Genomic DNA, 21899 nt, shown 5'->3' on the forward strand with positions numbered 1-21899 from the left:
TTTTTTTTGCGATATGTGGGCCTCTCACTGTCGTGGCCTCTCCCGTTGCCGGACGCGCAAGCTCAGCGCCCATGGCTCACGGGCCCAGCCGCTCCGCGGCATGTGGGATCCTCCCAGACCGGGGCACGAACCCGTATCCCCTGCATCGGCAGGCGGACTCTCAACCACTGCGCCACCAGGGAGGCCCTCTTTGTCCATTTTTTTAAAACTGGCTGCCTTGATTGTCTATGTCTCCAGTGGGAGTCCCAGTTCCCTCTTGCCTCTCTGAGGGGCTCTCTAAGATCAGCAAGTGGGTCTGACCTGGTCTCCTTTCAAATTACTGCTTCTGCAGTGAGTCTCAGAGAGTGTGAAATTTTGCATGTACCCTTCAAGGCCAGAGTCTTGTTTCCCAAAGGCCTCCAGCTCTCCCATATGCAAACTTGGTTAGCCTTCAAAACCCCATGTTTGGAGACTCACCTTCCAAGTAAAGGACCTCTGGGATTGGGAGCCCTATGTGGGGCTTGGACCCCTCACTCCTTGGGAAGAACCTCTGCAATTGTGATTATCCTCCTATTTGTTGGTCACCTCGCCAGGATTGTGGGTCTTGACCTTACCATGTCTTTGCCTCCCATCCCACCTGTCTCCTTGTGGTTCCTTCTTTATATATTTAGATGTGGAAAACCTTTTTGGTTCATCTTCATGTCATTCTCACTAATTTTGGTGTGTCCATGGGAGGAGTCGAGCTCAGGGTCTTCCTATTCTGCCATCTTGGCTGTTCCTCAAAACACTCAGAATATTATATTTGGTTTAGACCTTTACTGCATTTTACCCATAGTCCATTTCAGTCCTTAGTCATGTATACTTTTATGGTAACCCTGGCTGGAGACTCTACATCTGAATCATATTTGAACCACATGGGTCCACCTGAATAGGACAACTTGGACAACAGTCAGCCACATCCCCTCCTTCAATTCACTCTAAATTGTCACAGGCTCTTGGTTTCATCTGTCTTTGTACCCATTTCTTATGGTCTTGTTTACTGAAATCTTATTGTCATTTGATACTTTTTGAAATGAGTCCACCAACAGTGTTATGAATCTACTTGGGCTTAGAGGCAAAAAAATTCACGCTATTTAGAGTTGTACATAACATAGCAGTGAGAATGTGAGAGGCTCTGCCATTACCACAATGATTTAGTAGATGACTCTGTGTCATCTCTATTGGCTGCTCAAAGACCTCTTTGGTTATAAGTTGTGAAATTTGTCTTAGTTGAGTAGATAAAGTTGCTGGTCAAATGATCTGGCTAAATAAGTTCCCTGAATTTTGATGATTAAGGAAATGTCCTGGAAGAAAATCTCAACTGATGAAATGTTAGTGACCTCAGGTAGAAAGACTATGTGCTCCTTATAATGGAAGGGAGGGGAGTAGGAGAAAGGATGAAGTGACCTCTTGTTCAGAGGACGAGCCAAAGAGTGATGCCATGTAGAAAGACTGAGTTTTGTTTTGTACAGTCCCCAACATACTGGTCAATGCAGAATTTATTTGACAAATACTTATTGAGAATTTAAGGGCTTAATGTCAAGATCTAGGAAATTCTGAAGATCTGGGTCCAGTGAGATCACTCCTGCAGGATGATCCTGGATGTCTGTACGACCGAAAACACTGAGCAATAATTATTCTCACATATGTTCAGACTGGGAGAAACAAAGGTATAATATGCATGTACTTCTCCTGCTGCATGTATTTTTATTCAACAACCATTTACAGAGCCCCTGCCATGTGCCAAGAAATTTGTATATTCATTTATTAAATTAAGCTTTCATTGAGTATTTACTATATCCTAGGCACTGAGGAAGCCAAGGATACCAGCATGAATAAGTCACAGCAACTACCATCCTCAAAGAATCTGTGGAGGATAAAGAGAGAAAAGTTAGCCATGCTCTCACCTGTTACCCCTCCTGGTCATTTGAACCCAGGGAGATGCAGTCCCTCAAAGGAAACTTGTACCATCACAGGAAGAAGTGAGTGTGGATAAGGGAGAGCAAGGACTGGAATTGGAAGGGAAAGTGTAGAAGAAGGATGTGGTAAGACAGATCTCCTAGCAGAGGAAAGACATTCTGTTTGCCAAATGACTTAGGGCTGGTATAGGTGAAAGTTATGAGAATACTGCAGCTTGTCAGAAGATTGGAATTCTTTCTCACAATAAGATTGTTTCACTCTGTGTTTTTAAAAATGTGCAGGCTTATATTTTGCCAGACTTAAAGCACTATATGGGGAGTTCTTTTTATAAAGCAAAATTATGCAGGAGGAAGACAGCACCTCAAGTTTTCATCAGAGAGGCTACATACAATTCAAATCAGAGCTCATGGCCCACCATGGGACTGAAACAACCTAAAGTGGAGAACATAATCTACATCCCACACAGCCTCCAGACAGTCTCTCTGGTAGCCTGTTGATTAATGCATAAACTAGAAAGACATTTCATTGACTGCCTTCTAGTCCCATGAGCACAATGTAGTCAATAAATATTTATTGAATGCAATTTCCTGGGGCTTGCAGCACTTACTCTGTGATAACTTACAAGCAAATAAGCAAGAATTGTTCAGGGTGGTTACAAATAAATATATAAATGTATGTTAATGGAATCCAAAATACAAATGGACGGTGAGAAAGGAAATATGCATCCTTCTGCAGACAAGTCATCCAAGTGGTACTAGATTTAGGGTAAATAAGAAAGAAGTGCATTACACAAGCCCCAGAAGTGAGGATTGCAAGAGAGAGAAAGAAGAAAGGAAAAAAGGGAGGAAGGAGATTTATAAATGGCTCTATTTCATACAAATGAAAATATATATGTTTTTAAAGTCAATCTTTTTTAGTCTCTCTGGCTTTATGTGTACAATACTTTTATCTGTCACTGAAATAGCTCCTACACTCAGGAAATGGCAGAGTTAACTGAAATGGGCTTCCAAATTACAATTTTTGCAATAAAAATAAAATATGGCTTTCTGCCACCCATTTGGAGCTACAGCACCAATATGCTTATGTGATCCCCCTTAAGCCCTAGTCACATTAGAGTCTGAGCCATGTATCACCAATTTGGCCATGAGGATGACTGTTAGGTTAAATTTATTTAAGTCTGAACATTCATTCTGAGTTAAAAGTAAATTAAAAATTTGCATTTGAGATAATATGCAAAAGGGACAGTGTAATCACCACATTCTCCCTTGTGCATCCTCTCTAAGTTCCTGTGAAGTCTGAGAATGAACAGACACAGTGAAAGCAGGAGCCTGGGAGGTGCTGAAGCTGAGACAGGCATCTTCACCGCTGCATGTCCAGCTTTGTAGGGGAAAGATCTTGTCTCTGGGAAATGCTTCAGTAAGCAATTCTACAATTTTAATAAAAACACTCAAAAGAGACTCTAGTCATGACCAACTAGGTCCAGCCCTTCAGCAAATTGGAAAGAAGACAATAGTGATTGCATAAATCCACATCCACTGGCTCTGATTCTAGGATTGCCACAACCACCCCATGACTAAAGAGGAAACAAAGGTTTCATTGCTGTCAGGCAGCAGGAAAGAGGCAGAACCAAGAGGGAAATCAAGACTTCTCAGGATTCTTTTCAGGATACCACCCCAAGTACAGAAGGTCATCAGATCTGCAGTATACTGGACCTCCGTTGGAAGTAGCCAGACAATGCTTGATTCACTTCAGGTTGAGAGTTGTCTTTGCTCTTTCTTTCTTTATTTATTTATATATTTTTTGCAGTACGCGGGCCTCTCTCTGTTGTGGCCTCTCCCGTTGCAGAGCACAGGCTCCGGACGCGCAGGCTCAGCGGCCATGGCTCACGGGCCCAGCTGCTCCACGGCATGTGGGATCTTCCCGGCCCGGGGCACGAACCCGCGTCCCCTGCATCGGCAGGCAGACTCTCAACCACTGCGCCACCAGGGAAGCCCCTGCACTTTCTTTTATATATATAAATTTATTTATTTATTTTTGGCTGCGTTGGTCTTCCTTGTTGCGTGCAGGCATTCTCTAGTTGCGGCAGGCGGAGGCTACTCCTCGTTGTGGTGCGTGGGCTTATTACAGTGGCTTCTCTTGTTGCGGAGCACGGGCTCTAGGCACGCGGGCTTCAGTAGTTGTGGCGTGTGGGCTCAGTATTTGTGGTTCACGGGCTCTAGAACACAGGCTCAGTAGTTGTGATGCACAGGTTTAGTTGCCCCGTGGCATGTGGCATCTTCCCGAACCAAGGCTCAAACCCGTGTCCCCTGCATTGGCAGGCAGATTCTTAACCACTGTGCCACCAGGGAAATCCATGTCTTTGCCCTTTCAATGCTCTATAGATGGTAGTTGAGTAACAGACTTTATAGCCACCAAATCAACCAGGGAAATTTGCCCAGAGATTTATAGATTACTACTCACCTCCACCACAATATCTTTTGCAAGTCTATTCATAATTCCGCTCTGTCCTGACTTCAAGACTACCTACACTTAGTGTCTTTTTGTTAAAGCATAATTATATTTCCCAAATAGGTGATAACATTTTTAGAGTCATGCTGACACTTTTGTGTGTTTGACAAAGGAGGGGCACAGTGACTTGCTGATATGTCATGACTAAAATATTCAAATAAGAGTAGAGACATGGGTGTGAAATGTACAGTGTGGGAAGTCAATAATTATGTAATATCTTTTTATGGTGACAGATCATAACCAGACTTCTTATGGTGATCATTTTGAACTGCATAGAAATATCCAGTCTCTATGTTGTATACCAGGAACTAACATAGTGTTATACTTCAAAAACAAACAAACTCATAGAAAAAGAAGGTCAGATTTGTGGTTTTCAGAGGTGGGGGTTGGGGGAGTGGGAATTGGGTAAAAGTAGCCAAAAGGTACAAACTTTTCATTATAAGATAAAAAAGTACTAGGGATATAATGTACAACATGATAAATATAATTGACACTGCTGTATGTTATATATGAAAGTTGTTAAGAGAATAAATCCTAAGAGCTCTCATCACAAGGAAAAAATTACTATCAACCCTTAGAATGTACATATATATATATATATAAACCACTTTGGTGTACAGTAGAAACTAACACTATATTATAAATCAACAATAATTGAATAAAATAAATTTTAAAAAAGACTACCTAACCACTTTCCAAAAGAGGGAGAAGGAAAAGATCCTGGGGATTTCCTTCCGGGGAGCTATCATCAGTTCTGATTACATATGTAAAAGCTGACCTGAGGCATCCTAATATACTTTCATATACTGAACACTGTCAGTGCCATCGCTCTTACAGACCAGAGAAGGAAAGCCTAAGTCCCTAGCAAGAAAATCTAGGAAAAGGTATTCTAAAATTTAGGATGATAAAAGGACAATCAGGGAAGCCTTCATGAAAACTGAGCCATCAAGCTTCTCAGACAGGGAAGATCTAACTAATCATAACATGGAGAAGGGAGGAAGTCTCTGAATGCTTCTTGCCCTTCAAGCCAGATGCTCAGCAGGCTCACCCCAAATCCAGCAAAGCACACCCCTTTAAGCCTCTTCAATAATCCACCTGCCATTCTGAATCTGCAGCCTCCCTAAGGCTCTGAGGTATTTATCAGATTACCACTTGAGGTCACATATCCTACTGTCATGTTTTGTGGCTGTTTATTTATATGCGTTTTCTCCTTGGAGAAATTAGAAGCTCGGAGTTCACAAGGAAACACAGTGCTCTGCATGCGGCAAGTGCACAGTGTGAATTTGTAGTGCACATACTGAATGAAATTGCTTTCCTTGTAAGCCTGGCCCCAGTTCCAGCCTAGAGATCCTAGAGTCCAAAGACTGTAAAAAAGAATTATGTGGAATTATTTGGAGCCAGCTGACAGCTGTTCTATTTGTCTGCTCATTTCTGAAGTCTCCATTGACTATTCAGTCCCATGGAAGCCAGAAACACCTGCCTGTCAGAGAATCAAATGCGTGATTTGGAGATTTTGTCAGATACTTAAACCCCAAAGGCGGTATAAGACATAATTCCTACTGTGAAAAAAATAAATGCATATTTTAAAGGATGGATCCATGAACTCTGCAAAAAATAATTGTTTTCAGTGTAGACAATATTTATTGGCAGGTGTTAAGAGTGCAAAATAGTAACAATGGGATGGGAAAAGAGGTTGGCATGGCTCCCCTTCCCCAAGTGAGGACACTGTAACCAGGCCAGTGAGGTGGGAGTACTTGACTTCAGCCACTTTGAGTCCAGCATCCACTGGAGAACAAGATTCCAGGCAGGAGGGGTCCTCACAACATGGGGGAAGGGAGCAGTACCCTAGAAGGGGCATGAGCTGTGTTCCATCCCAAGCTGCTTTGTTCCTGTCCACCACACACCTCAAAAGCACAGGGCAGCTGTGTTAGGGGACTGGGCTAAACCTATCCCTTTAAAATGTAGATGACTTTTTCAATGCAGGAGGCAGAATTGATGTGACTATAACTGATATGAAATGCTGATTGGAATATTTGTTAATTCTAAAATCTCTGCTGAATCTCAAAGTCTATACACAAATTCTGACGTGGACACTTGTTCAGACGACACCACTCAGTGCTTGATCCCAAGTAAGAGATGGAGAAATGGCTCCAGACCTAATGTCGTCATTCACTTTGCTTCCCTCTTCCTGCAGAGAGGTTTCATCTACCCTGGGCTTTGATATGCTCAAGTGTGTCTGTCTCAGGAGGTGCAGTCTCTTTCTCTTCATGAAACATACTTTGTTAGCCATATACTGACTTCTAGATGTTCAAAGAATTGGTGAAGATTTCTCCAGGAGCTATTGGTTTTTTGTTGGCTTTAGGCCATGCTTTCTCATTCGTACACATTCACTTCCCTTCAAATTGTATGGACCTGTACAGGATTGCTAGCCTTTTAAATTGCCACACCAGGACTTTAAAAACTACTATTTCTATCACCATTATTCCTTAATCCAAAAAAGGTAAAGATAGGCTTTACGTTGGCTAAATTCACAAAGTTCTTCTTATTTTTCTTATTTCACTGTAAGTCACTGACATATACTTAGGCATCATGTCCCTAGCATAAGGACAAGGATGAAAATTTCTCTCCTGGAATGTTGCTAGATGGGTTCTAAAATATTAAAAATATATGGCTGAGTTTAGCATTTATGTCATAAAAGTCATAAAACTTAAGGATAGAATATGAAAAAGAAAATAATTGTAAAAATCACCAGGACTCAAAGGGCTTCTGGAGAATTTTTCACTTGGCAGGAACAATGCATAATCACTAATGCAGATTTTGGTGACCAAATTGGAATTTTTATCCTTTCTTCTCTGTTCCAGGTACATGGCCATCATCCACCCCCTCCAGCCCCGACTGTCGGCCACAGCCACCAAGGTGGTCATCTGTGTCATCTGGGTCCTGGCTCTCCTCCTGGCCTTCCCCCAGGGCTACTACTCAACCACGGAGACCATGCCCAACCGAGTGGTGTGCATGATCGAATGGCCAGAGCATCCCAACAAGATTTATGAGAAAGTGTGAGTAGAGATGAATTTCAGTGCCTTCTTTGTCCTTTCTTGTTCCTTCTTTCTTTTGTTCTTTTTTTGGTTAGGATTTAATTTGTATGTTAGGATTTAATTTGTAAACATTTCTCACAACCACTCTGTGTCAGGTTGATGTGTCCATAATTATCAGGAGACTATTATGTCCCAAATACTATTCTGGGCTTTGAATGAAAAGTTTTAAAATATAAGGCCTGGATCCTGATATAGCATACCATTTGGGCACACTACCATGTCCCTCTTACCAGTGACTTTGCCCGGCCAGTGTCTGCATTTCTTTGCCTGGGAACTTTTTCCTACCCTATAGAATGCCATTTTGCCCTCTTGCACAGCATGCCAGAGGGTAAGGGAATTATCCTTCCCTCCACACTCTCAGCATCTGTCAAAAACAACTGATGGGGGAACTTCCCTGGTGGTTCAGTGGTTAAGACTCCGCCTGCCAATGCAGGGGACAGGGGTTCAAGCCCTGGTCTGGGAAGGTCCCACATACTGTGGAGCAACTAAGCCAGTGCACCAAAACTACTGAGCTTGTGCTCTAAAGCCTGCGAGCCACAACTATTGAAACCCACACACCTAGAGCCTGTGCCCCGCAAGTGATGCCACCGCAATGAGAAGCCTGCGCACCGCAATGAAGAGTAGCCCCCGCTCACCGCAACTAAAGAGAGCCTGCACACAGCAACAATGACCCAACTCAACCGAAAAAAAAAAAAAACACACACAAACTGATGGGAGTTGGCATATGAACACTCCAGCTCCCTCCCGCTTCAGGTGGGAGGTCTCTGAGGTGTGTGTTTTACTGTGTTCAGGGTTTCCTCTTGGGATTAAGCTCCAGTCACCCTGAGCCAGTAGCAGCTGGCTCAATGACACACGCATTGTTAGCCCCACTCCCTACTGGTGTTTCTTTCTCCTTCTAAATAAGTCATTTGCACCTTAATCTTTATCTCAGGATGTGTCACTGGGGAAAACTAAACCAAAACACCTACCTTCTAGGATTTTGCAGCTGGAAAAATACCTATACATGTGAAATGCATGGGAAGGCAAGGCCAGAACATTGAGACCTTATGAGTTACATGTCCCCCACAGGACAAGCCCATTTCTCTTCCAGCGGCCTGACTGATCACATTTAGGGCTTTTTAAAGCTATCTTGGCACATTTTCCAAAATTTCTTATCTTAGAGGCAACATTAAAATGGCTTATTCTTTGTTTTGTTCTATTCAAGTGAGCAGCAATTTGACATTTATATTATCATCAGTTTTCTGGATTCAAAGCACATTGATAATATGGCTCCTTTTGAAAGTCCTCTATAATTTTCCAATCTTGGATTTATTAAGTGAATTGTAAAAGAAAGACCACTTGTATTAGAATCAGAAGATCTGGGTGTTAATTACAAGATTGCCAATTTCTAGCTATGTGACCCTGGGCAAGAGCACAGTCTCTCCTCGTTGTTAAATGGAATATGATAAAGCACTGCCTCACATAAAAAACTGTTCTGAAGAGCAAACAAGATAATGTATTCTCACCTTGTAAGCTATTAAATGCCATAAGAAAGATAAGATACTGTTATTGAACTAAATTCATTAGATAGTATAATATAATCATTATAGACCTTTGAACATATTAAATGGTAAAATGAGACACTGTACCTCTTGGTCCTCTAGATATGAGGGCCCAAAAGCCTGTTGCACACAGAGTTACACTACTGCATCTGTTCCATGGAGCATGGAAATGTAGCTTGCCAGAAAGCAATACGTAAAGCTCAGACTTTGCCTTCCAGACACAGACAGTGGGATTTAATTGATCAGGCAGTGGGAGATTAATGCTTAGCCTAGGAGATGTTGAACGTTTTTCTTTCAAGTGAAACTACAAGCCTGAGCAGAATCACAGCGGGAGAAAGAACATAGCTTTACAAGCTGTACAGGACCCATGAACATGTTCAAGCCAGAAGCTTCCCTCAAAAGGGGGAAAAAAACCCCTCTGAATTAAAGTTCATTATATAAACTGCTTCAGAAACTCCGGTCAACTTCATGGACCTTAGCTCAGTTCTTAGTTCTTGTGAGCTTTTCAAAGTCTGATCACCTTTTTGCAACTTTTTGCTTCAAATAAGCACAGTTCTTTTATCTTCCAACAAATTCAAATTTTAACTTGGAAATAAAGGTTTATTTTCTCACAGATCTCTGGGATCTCATGCAAGAAACAGTAGTGTTTTACTTTTAAACATTTTTCTATTTTATGCTTACTAATGATTAGAAAGTCGCTTTGAGACTCAACGTTTTGGACTGTCCTTTCAAGTTACCTTTAAAGAATTTTGGGTAACTGCTACTGGATGCATGGTTAGGTTTGTCATTATTGTTTATTTCATGATTTTAACCTAAAAAAAAATGGGCCTGGAATAAAAGCTCCTGATTTTATCTATTCAAGATGTATAAAATATTTATAGATGCAGTAGTAAGTTGAAAGCATCCACATTTGCCATTCACATATTGTCTGTGATACAAACATAAGTGTAAGTTTTATGCAAACCTATTTTATTTTTGTCAGTATCTGTCATAATGCATCATGATATATTTTTTAGGGAATTTAAATTCCATCAGTTCTAAACTAAGTACTTTATTATATTCTCTTTTATTAGAACTAATGATTGCCATTTCCACAGTACACAGTAATTCCAAATTTTAAACCATAAGGAAACTTTGAGACAGGGTAAGAGCATAGGCTTGAGAGTTAAATGAGTGATCAACTCCCAGCTACATCTCTCTCTAGTTGAGTTGTAATAGTCAAGTTATTCAAGCTTCTAAGCCTAATAGTAGAGTCCATATAGAGATGTTGAGAGAAGTAAATAAGGTACTTGCTTAGCTCAGTGCCATGCACATTGGAAAGAATCTAGTGAATATTACCTATTGTTGTTAGCATCATTCATTGATCTGGGTACATGGGCAGAAAACTGACAGCAGGGAGTGAGATGGGTAAATGCTTAGGCCCAATTCATCTGATGAATAATTTATGCCAGATAATTACACTAAAAGGTTTTGTGAAAATCTGGGTTTTGTGAAAATCTGGATCTTTTGAAAATCTTTGAAAATCTGGCATTTGCCTTCTGGCTACATTGTTAACCTCTAACCCCGATCATTTATCATTTAGATTCTTATTAATACATGTATTAAATTAAACACTTTTAAAGAAAGGCAATCCAATAAAAGGACAGGCAAAAGATATCCTTATATATTAAATGACCAATTAATATATAAGGAGGCACACAACTTCATTCATCAACAGTGAAATGAAAATTAAAACCATAATGAGATCTTACTATCTACCTATTAGACTAGCAAATGTTCAGAAATCTGACTAAACTAAGCATTTAGAACTTTTGGTGAAGAACCTTAGTAGACTGCTAAAAGTATACATTGATAAAACCACATTGGAAAACATTTTGTAGTATCTAGAAAAGAAGAAACTATTCATACCCCATAACCCTGCAATTTCACTCAGGGGTAATTAATTACCCTAGAAAAACTCATGCTATGAACCCACATACATCTAGATATTGTTTATATCAGCATCATTCTTAAAGCCCTAAACTGGAGATATTCCAAATGTCCATCTTCAGTTAGATGGATAATTTAAATGTGGTACAAGCATGCAATGGAATATTATGTAGTTGGCATAATGAACAAAGTGTAGCTCCAGCCAGCATAAATGGCTCTTGTAAATAAGGTTTTAAAACAAGCAAAATGAAAGGTGGTAACACTACAACTGCAAGCAAAGAAGTAGTTACCATGAAAGTGAGGACTGTGATTATCTTTCAAGGGAGAGAAAGGGATGTGATCAAGAAGGGACACTAGGAGTTGCTTCTGAGGATATGGCATTATATTTCTCCAGCACAATGGTAGTAGCATGAGTGTTTGCTTTAAAATTACTCATAATACCAAGTAGTTTGACTTATGCACTTTCTCTGGAATTTATGTTTCATTTTTATTTAACTTAAAATTAAATTCTATCCAAAGGTTTTTACTTTTGCAAGCTCTCAAGATACTTCTTCCATTGGGATAACCCCAAATTTCCTCCATAAGAAATTATCTTCTGAAGTGTGGGCTCTGCCTGGGGTCACATTCATAAGTACTCATCTCTGAATTAACCGAAGTATGGATGGGCCCCATTTCATTCTCATGTTTACTTGCATTTTGCCTTGCTAACTCCTATGTGTCAGCCCATTTGGAATTTTTCCAATTGGTCTAAGGGGGGTTAGGACAAATTATTGTCCCTGGAAGGATGTGACAAATGTTAACCAGAGAACAAGTCCATAGACTCTCCACAGCACTCATCCCTTGCTGCTATTATTCATAAGCACGTACATCTGGGCTACAAAATGCTACAGATAGACTTGGTTCATCTTCCTGGAAAATCATTTAAAACTTCATTTTGCATTTAAAAATATAAATAAATTATGGGGTATAACGAAAATTCTTATATTCTTTTTAATCACCCATATTCCCATCATTTACAAAGGCTCTAACATTTTGATGAATTTCCATCCAGGGAAATATTGTTCTTAGTTTCTTTTGAAGTGTCTTGTGTACCTACAGGTCAACACAAATATAGATTGTTTCCCTTTTTGTAACACAAAATGTAGCTTATTATGCACATTGTTCTGTACCCTGTTTTTTATTTAACTTAATACATCTTAGAGATCTTTTCATATCAGTTCATGAAGAGCTTCTCTATTCTTTTTTTCAGCTACACAGTATTCCATGTTATAAATGTACAATATTATTTAACCAGTCACTTTTAGTGGACTTGGGATTGTCTCCAGCCTTTTGCTATTGGATTGCTGTCATGAATAACCTTTACATTTATCATGTAAGGCTATGTGGAGCATAAAAATCCCCAAAATGGAATTGCTGAGTCAAATTTTTATATTTGCCCTCCATACTAATTTACATCCCCACCAGAAATGTGTGAAAGTCTCTCTTTCTCCACAGCCTCGTCAGGAGACTGTATTGTCAAGATTTTAGATTTTTACCCACTAAAGTTAAAAATGCATTTCTCTTATTGGAATGGGGTTGAATTTTTTTCATAGTCTGAATCATATGTATTTACATTTTATAATCCTCCATTTACCATATCATAAAGAATTTCTTATGTCATTTAAAATGTTTGTACAATTTGATGTGAACATATATGTGTGTATGCATATGTAAATAATAGTTTTTTAAACTAATCTCCTTTTTGAAAATTGATTAGTGATTTCCCTTAGCTGACTAGTAAGATAAAACAGCAAACTTCATAAGCAGGCTGCTTCTAGCTACATCCCTAGATCCCTGCAGGGACAGATTCAATGTCTTCTGTCATCCACTGTTTATGTCTACAATCTGCAGTTATGGAATGTTATTCTAAAATTATTCATGAAACTGGAGACTTGAGTTCATTATTAATATAGCATTGTCATAGTTTGTGATTGAGTCCTGTCATAATTTTAGCAACTTGGCAGCTGTGACTGCTCTTGTGAAACTGTGACACTACCTAGGAAGTCCTATAATGGTAGAGTGATTGGTGAGGAAAAAAAATTTCACGGGTAACCAAAAGTAACTTCCCGATGGAGAAAAAAGCACAGTAAAAGAAAAATTAAAGTATAAAGAAGAAATATTTGGCTTTGCAAAATGCAAATTCAGTAGCTTTCAAAATTATTTGGATCCAAGCCCACTCTTGAGGATGCTATCCAGGGTGTCAAGTTGCCGTGGCCCTGGAAGGTTATGGGGTAATACCCCTGAGGACAAGGAAGATGAATGAGCCAATATTTCTTTATCAGAGGGCTCACCAATATGGCCAAGAAAAAGTCTGTAATAAGGATAAAAAATGAGAAATACATCCCAAAGAATGAGATTTAGGCAGCCTGGGGAATTTCAGCTTCCCTGAACCATTTATTAATATTAGTCATATGTCATTTTCTGTTAATTAAACTTCTTTGTAAGTAACTTTGTGGTAAAGTTTTAGCATGAAGTAAGATGTGCTTATCTGAATTACAAATATTACCAATAGTCCTGGGAAAGGAAACTATGTCAAAAAACAGCATCACTCATGACTATAATTACCTGGAGAGTTTGTGAAAGTGTACATGAATGTGGATATATTAACTCTAATATAATTCTTTTATTTTTTATAAATTTATTTATTTTATTTATTTATTTTTGGCTGCATTGGGTCTTTGTTGCTGTCCTCGGGCTTTCTCTAGTTGTGGTGACTGGGGGCTACTCTTCGCTGCAGTGCATGGGCTTCTCATTGTGGTAGCTTCTCTTCTTGCAGAGCATGGGCTCTAGGTGCATGGGCTTCAGTAGCTTTGGCATGCAGGCTCAGTAGTTGTGGCACACGGGCTTAGTTGCTCTGTGGCATGTGGGATCTTCCAAGACTAGGGCTCCAAGCCCTAGTCCCCTGTGTTGGCAGGCAGATTCTTTTTTTTTTTTAAACATCTTTATTGGAGTATAATTGCTTTACAATGTTGTGTTAGTTTCTGCTGTATAGCAAAGTGAATCAGCTATACATATACATGTATCCCCATATCCTTTCCCTCTTGCGTCTCCCTCCCATCTTCCCTATCCCACCCCTATAGGTGGTCACGAAGCACTGAGCTGATATCCCTGTGCTATGCAGCTGCTTCCCACTAGCTATCTATTTTACATTTCATAGTGTATATATGTCACTGCCACTCTCTCACTTCGTCCCAGCTTACCCTTCCCCCTCCCTGTGTCCTCAAGTCCATTCTCTACATCTGGAAGGTGGATTTTTAACCACTGCACCACCAGGGAGGTCCTCTAATATAATTCTTTATTAGTACCAATTGTAACAGAAGACTGTCTTTATTTATAGCATTTTGTCTTTTGTATATCATATCCCATCATCTTAGCTGAAATATTTACATTTATACATACCCTTTAGTTTCATTAATAATAATGAAAATTAAAAATCAACTAATTGGTGGAGAATAAGAAGGAAAAAAGAATATTAGAAAAAGTACCTGCAGTTTACTTCCCCAGTTTTCCACATTCTTGATTATTTCACAAATAAAAAACAAGTGTGGATCCTTTACCAAGCTGCTCCAGCCCTTGCCAAAAGGGTGTCAGCATATTTGTGGTTCCAGGACTGTTTATGCTAGCTTGTATGATTAATCTCCTCCCTGACACCCACTACATTTATATAGCCCAGCATTCCTAGTATTGTCACTGCTGTTGATGGAAAGCAGTTAAACTGATAATGAATAGTGCATTGATATTTCAGGGGAAAATGGTTGCATAAAAGCAAGTCTTTAACCCTGACACTCAGACAAAAAAGTTACAGTAAATAAAATTTTTTAAAAAAGAAGGAGAAGGAGAAGAAGCCTACATTAATGCAGAAACTAGGAAGGTTGCCATAAAAATGCCATAAATTTCACTACCTTTCTGGTAGATATTGCACAGATAGAGGAGGCAGTAGCCACCATGGGAAGTCATGTGCAATACATATGGCAACCCCTAATTTGGAGGTGAAAGTGTAAGCCTGAAAAAGATGGAACTACCAAATTTGGGATTCCTTTGTGCTGTCATGTTAAATTTCCAGAGATAGCTGACCTTACTGAAAGAGAAAACACAACCAGGCCTGAAAGTGTAATTGAATGTAAGATTAAATGGACAATTTTCTACAAAACTGTAAATCACATTAATGCAGCTTGAGAGGCAAAGAATGAAAATACTGTTCAAGAGTTACAATTATAAAAGGCAATGGAATCAAAATTTGTGCAGAAAATTTCTTTCAAATAACTTATAAGCTCTTAATGAGTTCAGAACCATATGGAGAACTTGCTAATTTATTATATGCATTTGGTATGACCTAAATGTAAAAAGTTGACAAACTAAGCTCCAAAAACAAACATTTAGGCCAATTCCATTTCTAACTATAGATAAGAGATCCACATAAAAGAATTCAAAATTATATTAAAATAGCAATGTTTTATTTTTTGAGCATGACTTCTTCCAACAATAACGTTAGTAAGTTATCAGTAAATTGTTATTTTATTTTATCAAATGAATTGGTCAAAGGGAAGTATATATTTGTCTCAATAAATGTCAAAAATAAAATTTTTAAAAGGTAATATGTATTAAAGAAAAAATAGTTTATATCAATAATAATCCTTGAGAGAATAAAGTGAATAACACATCTTCTTTACAACAGAAACAAACAAACAAAACCCCAGAAAATTAAGAAATAGGCATTATATGAAGAAAAACAAAAAAATAATGCTATTTTAGTCTTTACTGAATGGCATAACAGAATATTTGAGAAACATTTCACATGATCCAAAACCTGGAAAGTATCTAAGGTATCTAAGGGTATATAGGAAACAGTCTCCCTTCTATATACATTTTTTTTTTTTTTTGTACACCAATGTTCATAGCACCATTATTCACAATAGCCAAAAAGGTGGAAACGCCCTTCTGTCTTTATGTAATTCCATGAAGATATCAGTTCTTCTCAAACTATTCCAACAAGTATGTTTAGGTGGCTGATAAAGCAAATCATCTGAAAGAATAAATGGATAAAAATAGTTCAAGAAAATGTTGAAAAAGAAGAATTAATTTTGATATCAGCAAAATAACAAAAAAGAAATATTAGAAGTGGCTTGCTCTTTCAGATATGAAAATACTCAGTACTGAGGATAGAATTGGTCAATAAAAAACAGAATAGAAATCACACACACACACACACACACACACACACACACACACAGAGAAACCCAAGAATATAAAATTTTGTATATAGTATATGCTACAGATAACATGTGAATTCTGAAATGATTTTTCCATAATTTTTTTGGAAACCTGAGAACCCCAAATTCTGTAGGATTTTGTAACTTGAATGAGTTTATAAGTAACCATTGTGGGTAACCACATAACTCACAGCTACCCACAACTTAGAGAGTCAAAATTACATTAGTGTACTGAAGCCTCTAAGAGGCTTTCCATTTTTTAATTTTTAATTTACTTTTTTTATATAATATATTCATGTGGTTTAAAAACCAGTAAGTTTCAAAAGTAATCAGAAAAAAGATTTCTCCCTCTAACCACTGTTCTTAGTTTCTTTTGAATTTTTAAATTTTAATTAATTTTTTATACAGCAGGTTCTTATTAGTTATACATTTTATACATATTAGTGTATATATGTCAATACCAATCTCCCAATTCATCACAGCACAACCCCTACCCCTCCACTTTCCCCCCTTGGTGTCCATATGTTTGTTCTCTACATCTGTGTCTCTATTTCTGCCCAGCAAACCAGTTCATCTGTACCATTTTTCTAGGTTCCACATATATGCGTTAATATATGACATTTGTTTTTCTCTTCCTGACTTACTTCACTCTATATGACAGTCTCTAGATCCATCCACATTTCTACAAATGACCCAATTTCATTCCTTTTTATGGCTGAGTAATATTCCATTGTATATATGTACCATCTCTTATTTATCCATTCCTCTGTCAATGGGCATTTAGGTTGCTTCTATGACCTGGCTATTGTAAATAATGCTGCAATGAACATAGGGGGGCATGTGTCTTTTTGAATCATGGTGTTCTCTGGCTATATGCCCAGTAGTGGGATTGCTGGGTCATATGGTAATTCTACTTTTAGTTTTTAAAGGAACCTCCATACTGTTCTCCATAGTGGCTGTATCATTTTACATTCCCACCAACAGTGCAAGAGGGTTCCCTTTTCTCCACACCCTCTCCAGCATTTCCTGTTTTTAGATTTTTCTGATGATGTCCATTCTAACTGGTGTGAGGTGATACCTCATTGTAATTTTGATTTGCATTTCTCTAATAATTAGTGATGTTGAGCAGCTTTTCATGTGCTTCTTGGCCATCTGTATGTCTTCTTTGGAGAAATGTCTATTTGGGTCTTCTGCCCATTTTTTGATTGGGTTATTTGCTTTTTTTAATATTGAGCTGCATGAGCTGTTTATATATTTTGGAGATTAATCCTGTGTCCATTGACTCGTTTTCAAATATTTTCTCCCATTCTGAGGGTTGTCTTTTCGTCTTGTTTGTAGTTTCCTTTTCTGTGCAAAAGCTTTTACGTTTCATTAGGTCACATGTGTTTATTTTGGTTTTTATTTCCATTAGTCTAGGAGGTGGATCAAAAAGGATCTTGCTGTGATTTATGTCAAAGAGTATTCTGCCTATGTTTTCCACTAAGAGTTTTACAGTGTCTGGTCTTACACTTAGGTCGCTAATCCATTTTGAGTTTAATTTTGTGTATGGTGTTAGGGAGGGTTGTAATTTCATTCTTTTATATGTAGCTGTCCAGTTTTCCCAGCACCACTTATTGAAGAGATTGTCTTTTCTCCATTGTATATCTTTGCCTCCTTTCTCATAGTTTAGTTGACCATATGTGCGTGGGTTTATCTCTGGGCTTTCTATCTTGTTCCATTGATCTATGTTACTCTTTTTGTGCCAGTACCATATTGTCTTGATTACTGTAGCTTTGTAGTATTGTCTGAAGTCAGGGAGTCTGATTCCTCTAGCTCTTTTTGTTTCCCTGAAGACTGCTTTGGCTATTCGGGGTCTTTTGTGTCTCCATACAAATTTTAAGATTTTTGTTCGAGCTCTTTAAAAAAAAATGCCATTAGTAATTTGATAGGGATTGCATTGAATCTGTAGATTGCTTTGGGTAGTATAGTCATTTTAACAATATTGATTCTTTCAATCCAAGAACATGGTATATCTCTCCATCTGTTTTGTTCTTAGTTTCTTGTGAGCTTTCCAAAATTACTCTCTACTTATCAAAAAGGGTTAAACTATATATTCTTTTTTTTTCTGAATATTTTATTTACATTTATTTATTTAAAACGTGCTTTACCACTGTAAACTGTGAATAAGATATTTAAAGATTTGTGTTTAAAAACCATATTTTTTGTAAGATGAGTTTTTTTTTTAACATCTTTATTGGGGTATAATTGCTTTACAATGGTGTGTTAGTTTCTGCTTTATAACAAAGTGAATCAGTTATACATACACATATGTTCCCATATCTCTTCCCTCTTGCGTCTCCCTCCCTCCCACCCTACCTATCCCACCCCTCCAGGCAGTCACAAAGCCCCGAGCCGATATCCCTGTGCCATGTGGCTGCTTCCCACTAGCTACCTACCTTACGTTTGGTAGCATATATATGTCCATGCCTCTCTCGCGCCCTATCACAGATCACCTTTCCCCCTCCCCATATCCTCAAGTCTGTTCTCCAGTAGGTCTGTGTCTTTATTCCTATCTTACCCCTAGGTTCTTCAAAAGATTTTTTTCTTAAATCCCATATATATCGGTTAGCATATGGTATTTGTCTTTCTCTTACTGACTTACTTCACTCTGTATGACAGACTCAAGGTCTATCCACCTCATTACAAATAGCTCAATTTCGTTTCTTTTTATGGCTGAGTAATATTCCATTGTATATATGTGCCACATCTTCTTTATCCATTCATCCGACGATGGGCACTTAGGTTGTTTCCACCTCCTGGCTATTGTAAATAGAGCTGCAATGAACATTTTGGTACATGACTCTTTTTGAATTATGGTTTTCTCAGGGTATATGCCCAGTAGTGGGATTGCTGGGTCATATGGTAGTTCTATTTGTAGTTTTTTAAGGAACCTCCATACTGTTCTCCATAGTGGCTAAACCAATTCACATTCCCACCAGCAGTGCAAGAGTGTTCCCTTTTCTCCACACCCTCTCCAGCATTTATTGTTTCTAGATTTTTTGATGATGGCCATTCTGACTGGTGTGAGATGATATCTCATTGTAGTTTTGATTTGCATTTCTCTAATGATTAATGATGGTGAGCATTCTTTCATGTGTTTGTTGGCAGTCTGTATATCTTCTTTGCAGAATTGTATATTTAGGTCTTCTGCCCATTTTTGGATTGGGCTGTTTGTTGTTTTGTTATTGAGCTGCATGAGCTGCTTGTAAATTTTGGAGATTAATCCTTTGTCAGTTGATTCATTGGCAAATATTTTCTCCCATTCTGAGGGTTGTCTTTTGGTCTTGTTTATGGTTTCCTTTGCTGTGCAAAAGCTTTGAAGTTTCATTAGGTCCCATTTGTTTATTTTTGTTTTTATTTCCATTTCTCTAGGAGGTGAGTTAAAAAGGACCTTGCTGTGATTTATGTCATAGAGTGTTCTGCCTATGTTTTCCTCTAAGAGTCTGATAGTTTCTGGCCTTAGATTTAGGTCTATAATCCATTTTGAGCTTATTTTTGTGTATGGTGTTAGGGAGTGATCTAATCTCATACTTTTACATGTACCGGTCCAGTTTTCCCAGCAACACTTATTGAAGAGGCTGTCCTTTCTCCACTGTATATTCCTGCCACATTTATCAAAGATAAGGTGTCCATATGTGCGTGGGTTTATCTCTGGGCTTTCTATCATGTTCCATTGATCTATCTTTCTGTTTTTGTGCCTGCACCATACTGTCTTGATTACTGTAGCTTTGTAGTATAGCCTGAAGTCAGGGAGCCTGATTCCTCCAGCTCTATTTTTCATTCTCAACATTGCTTTGGCTATTCAGGGTCTTCTGTGTTTCCATACAAATTGTGAAATTTTTTGTTCTAGCTCTGTGAAAAATGCCAGTGGTAGTTTGATAGGGATTGCATTGAATCTATAGATTGCTTTGGGTAGTAGAGTCATTTTCACAATGTTGATTCTTCCAATCCAAGAACATGGTATATCTCTCCATCTGTTTGTATCATCTTTAATTTCTTTCATCAGTGTCTTATAATTTTCTGCATACAGGTCTTTTGTCTCCTTAGGTAGGTTTATTCCTAGATATTTTATTCTTTTTGTTGCAATGGTAAATGGGAGTGTTTTCTTGATTTCACTCCCTTTCATATTTTTCATCACTAGTATATAGGAATACCAGAGATTTCTGTGCATTAATTTTGTATCCTGCTACTTTACCAAATTCATTGATTAGCTCTAGTAGTTTTCTGGTAGCATCTTTAGGATTCTCTATGTATAGTATCATGTCATCTGCAAACAGTGACAACTTTACTTCTTTTCTGATTTGGATTCCTTTATTTCCTTTTCTTCTCTGATTGCTGTGGCTAAAACTTCCAAAACTATGTTGAATAAGAGTGGTGAGAGTGGGCAACCTTGTCTTGTTCCTGATCTTAGTGGAAATGCTTTCAGTTTTTCACCGTTGAGGAGGATGTTGGCTGTGGGCTTGTCATATGTGGCCTTTTTTATGTTGAGGAAAGTTCCCTCTATGCCTACTTTCTGCAGGGTTTTTATTATAAATGGGTGTTGAATTTTGTCAAAAGTTTTCTCTGCATCTATTGAGATGATCATATGGTTTTTCTCCTTCAATTTGTTAATATGGTTTATCACTTGATAGATTTGCGTATATTGAAGAATCCATGCATTCCTGGAATAAACCCCACTTGATCATCGTGTATGATCCTTTTAATGTGCTGCTGGATTCTGTTTGCTAGTATTTTGTTGAGGATTTTTGCATCCATGTTCATCAGTGATATTGGCCTGTAGTCTTCTTTCTTTGTGACATCCTTGTCGAGTTTTGGTATCGAGGTGATGGTGGCCTCGTAGAAGGAATTTGGGAGTGTTCCTCCCTCTGCTATATTTTGGAACAGTTTGAGAAGGACAGGTGTTAGGTCTTCCCTAAATGTTTTATTAGAATTCGCCTGTGAAGCCATCTGGTTCTGGACTTTTGTTTGTTGGAAGATTTTTAATCACAGTTTCAATTCCTGTGCTTGTGACTGGTCTGTTCATATTTTCTATTTCTTCCTGATTGAGTCTTGGTAGTTTGTGCATTTCTAAGAATTTGTCCATTTCTTCCAGATTGTACATTTTATTGGCATAGACTTGCTTGTAGTAATCTCTCATGATCTTTTTTACTTCTGCAGTGTCAGTTGTTACTTCTCCTTTTTCATTTCTGATTCTATTGATTTGAGTCTTCTCCCTTATTTTCTTGATGAGTCTGGCTAATGGTTTATCTATTTTGTTTATCTTCTCAAAGAACCAGCTTTTAGTTTTACTGATCTTTGTTATTGTTTCCTTCATTTCTTTTTCATTTATTTCTGATCTGATTTTTATGATTTCTTTCCTTCTGCTAAATTTGGGGGTTTTTTTGTTCTTCTTTCTCTAGTTGCTTGAAGTGTAAGGTTAGGTTGTTTATTCGAGATGTTTCCTGCTTCTTAAGGTGGGCTTGTATTGCTATAAACTTCCCTCTTAGAACTGCTTTTGCTGCATCCCATAGGTTTTGGGTCATTGTGTCTCCATTGTCATTTGTTTCTAGGTATTTTTTGATTTCCTCTTTGATTGCTTCAGTGATCACTTCGTTATTAAG

The 21899-nt window shown here is 38.2% G+C and overlaps 1 protein-coding gene across 1 annotated transcript in view; it reads left to right on the forward strand.

The window, feature by feature from the left end:
* Window positions 1–21899, forward strand: part of TACR1 (tachykinin receptor 1) — a 105890-nt gene that overhangs the window by 18861 nt on the left and 65130 nt on the right. Inside the window, exon 2 of the mRNA XM_007452999.1 lies at window positions 7308–7502. Coding sequence (XP_007453061.1) covers window positions 7308–7502 — 195 coding nt within the window. The remainder of the gene's footprint in view (window positions 1–7307; window positions 7503–21899) is intronic.

This window comes from Lipotes vexillifer, unplaced genomic scaffold (assembly GCF_000442215.2).
Source record: "Lipotes vexillifer unplaced genomic scaffold, Lipotes_vexillifer_v1.1 scaffold800, whole genome shotgun sequence".
Taxonomy (NCBI): Eukaryota; Metazoa; Chordata; class Mammalia; order Artiodactyla; family Lipotidae; genus Lipotes; species Lipotes vexillifer.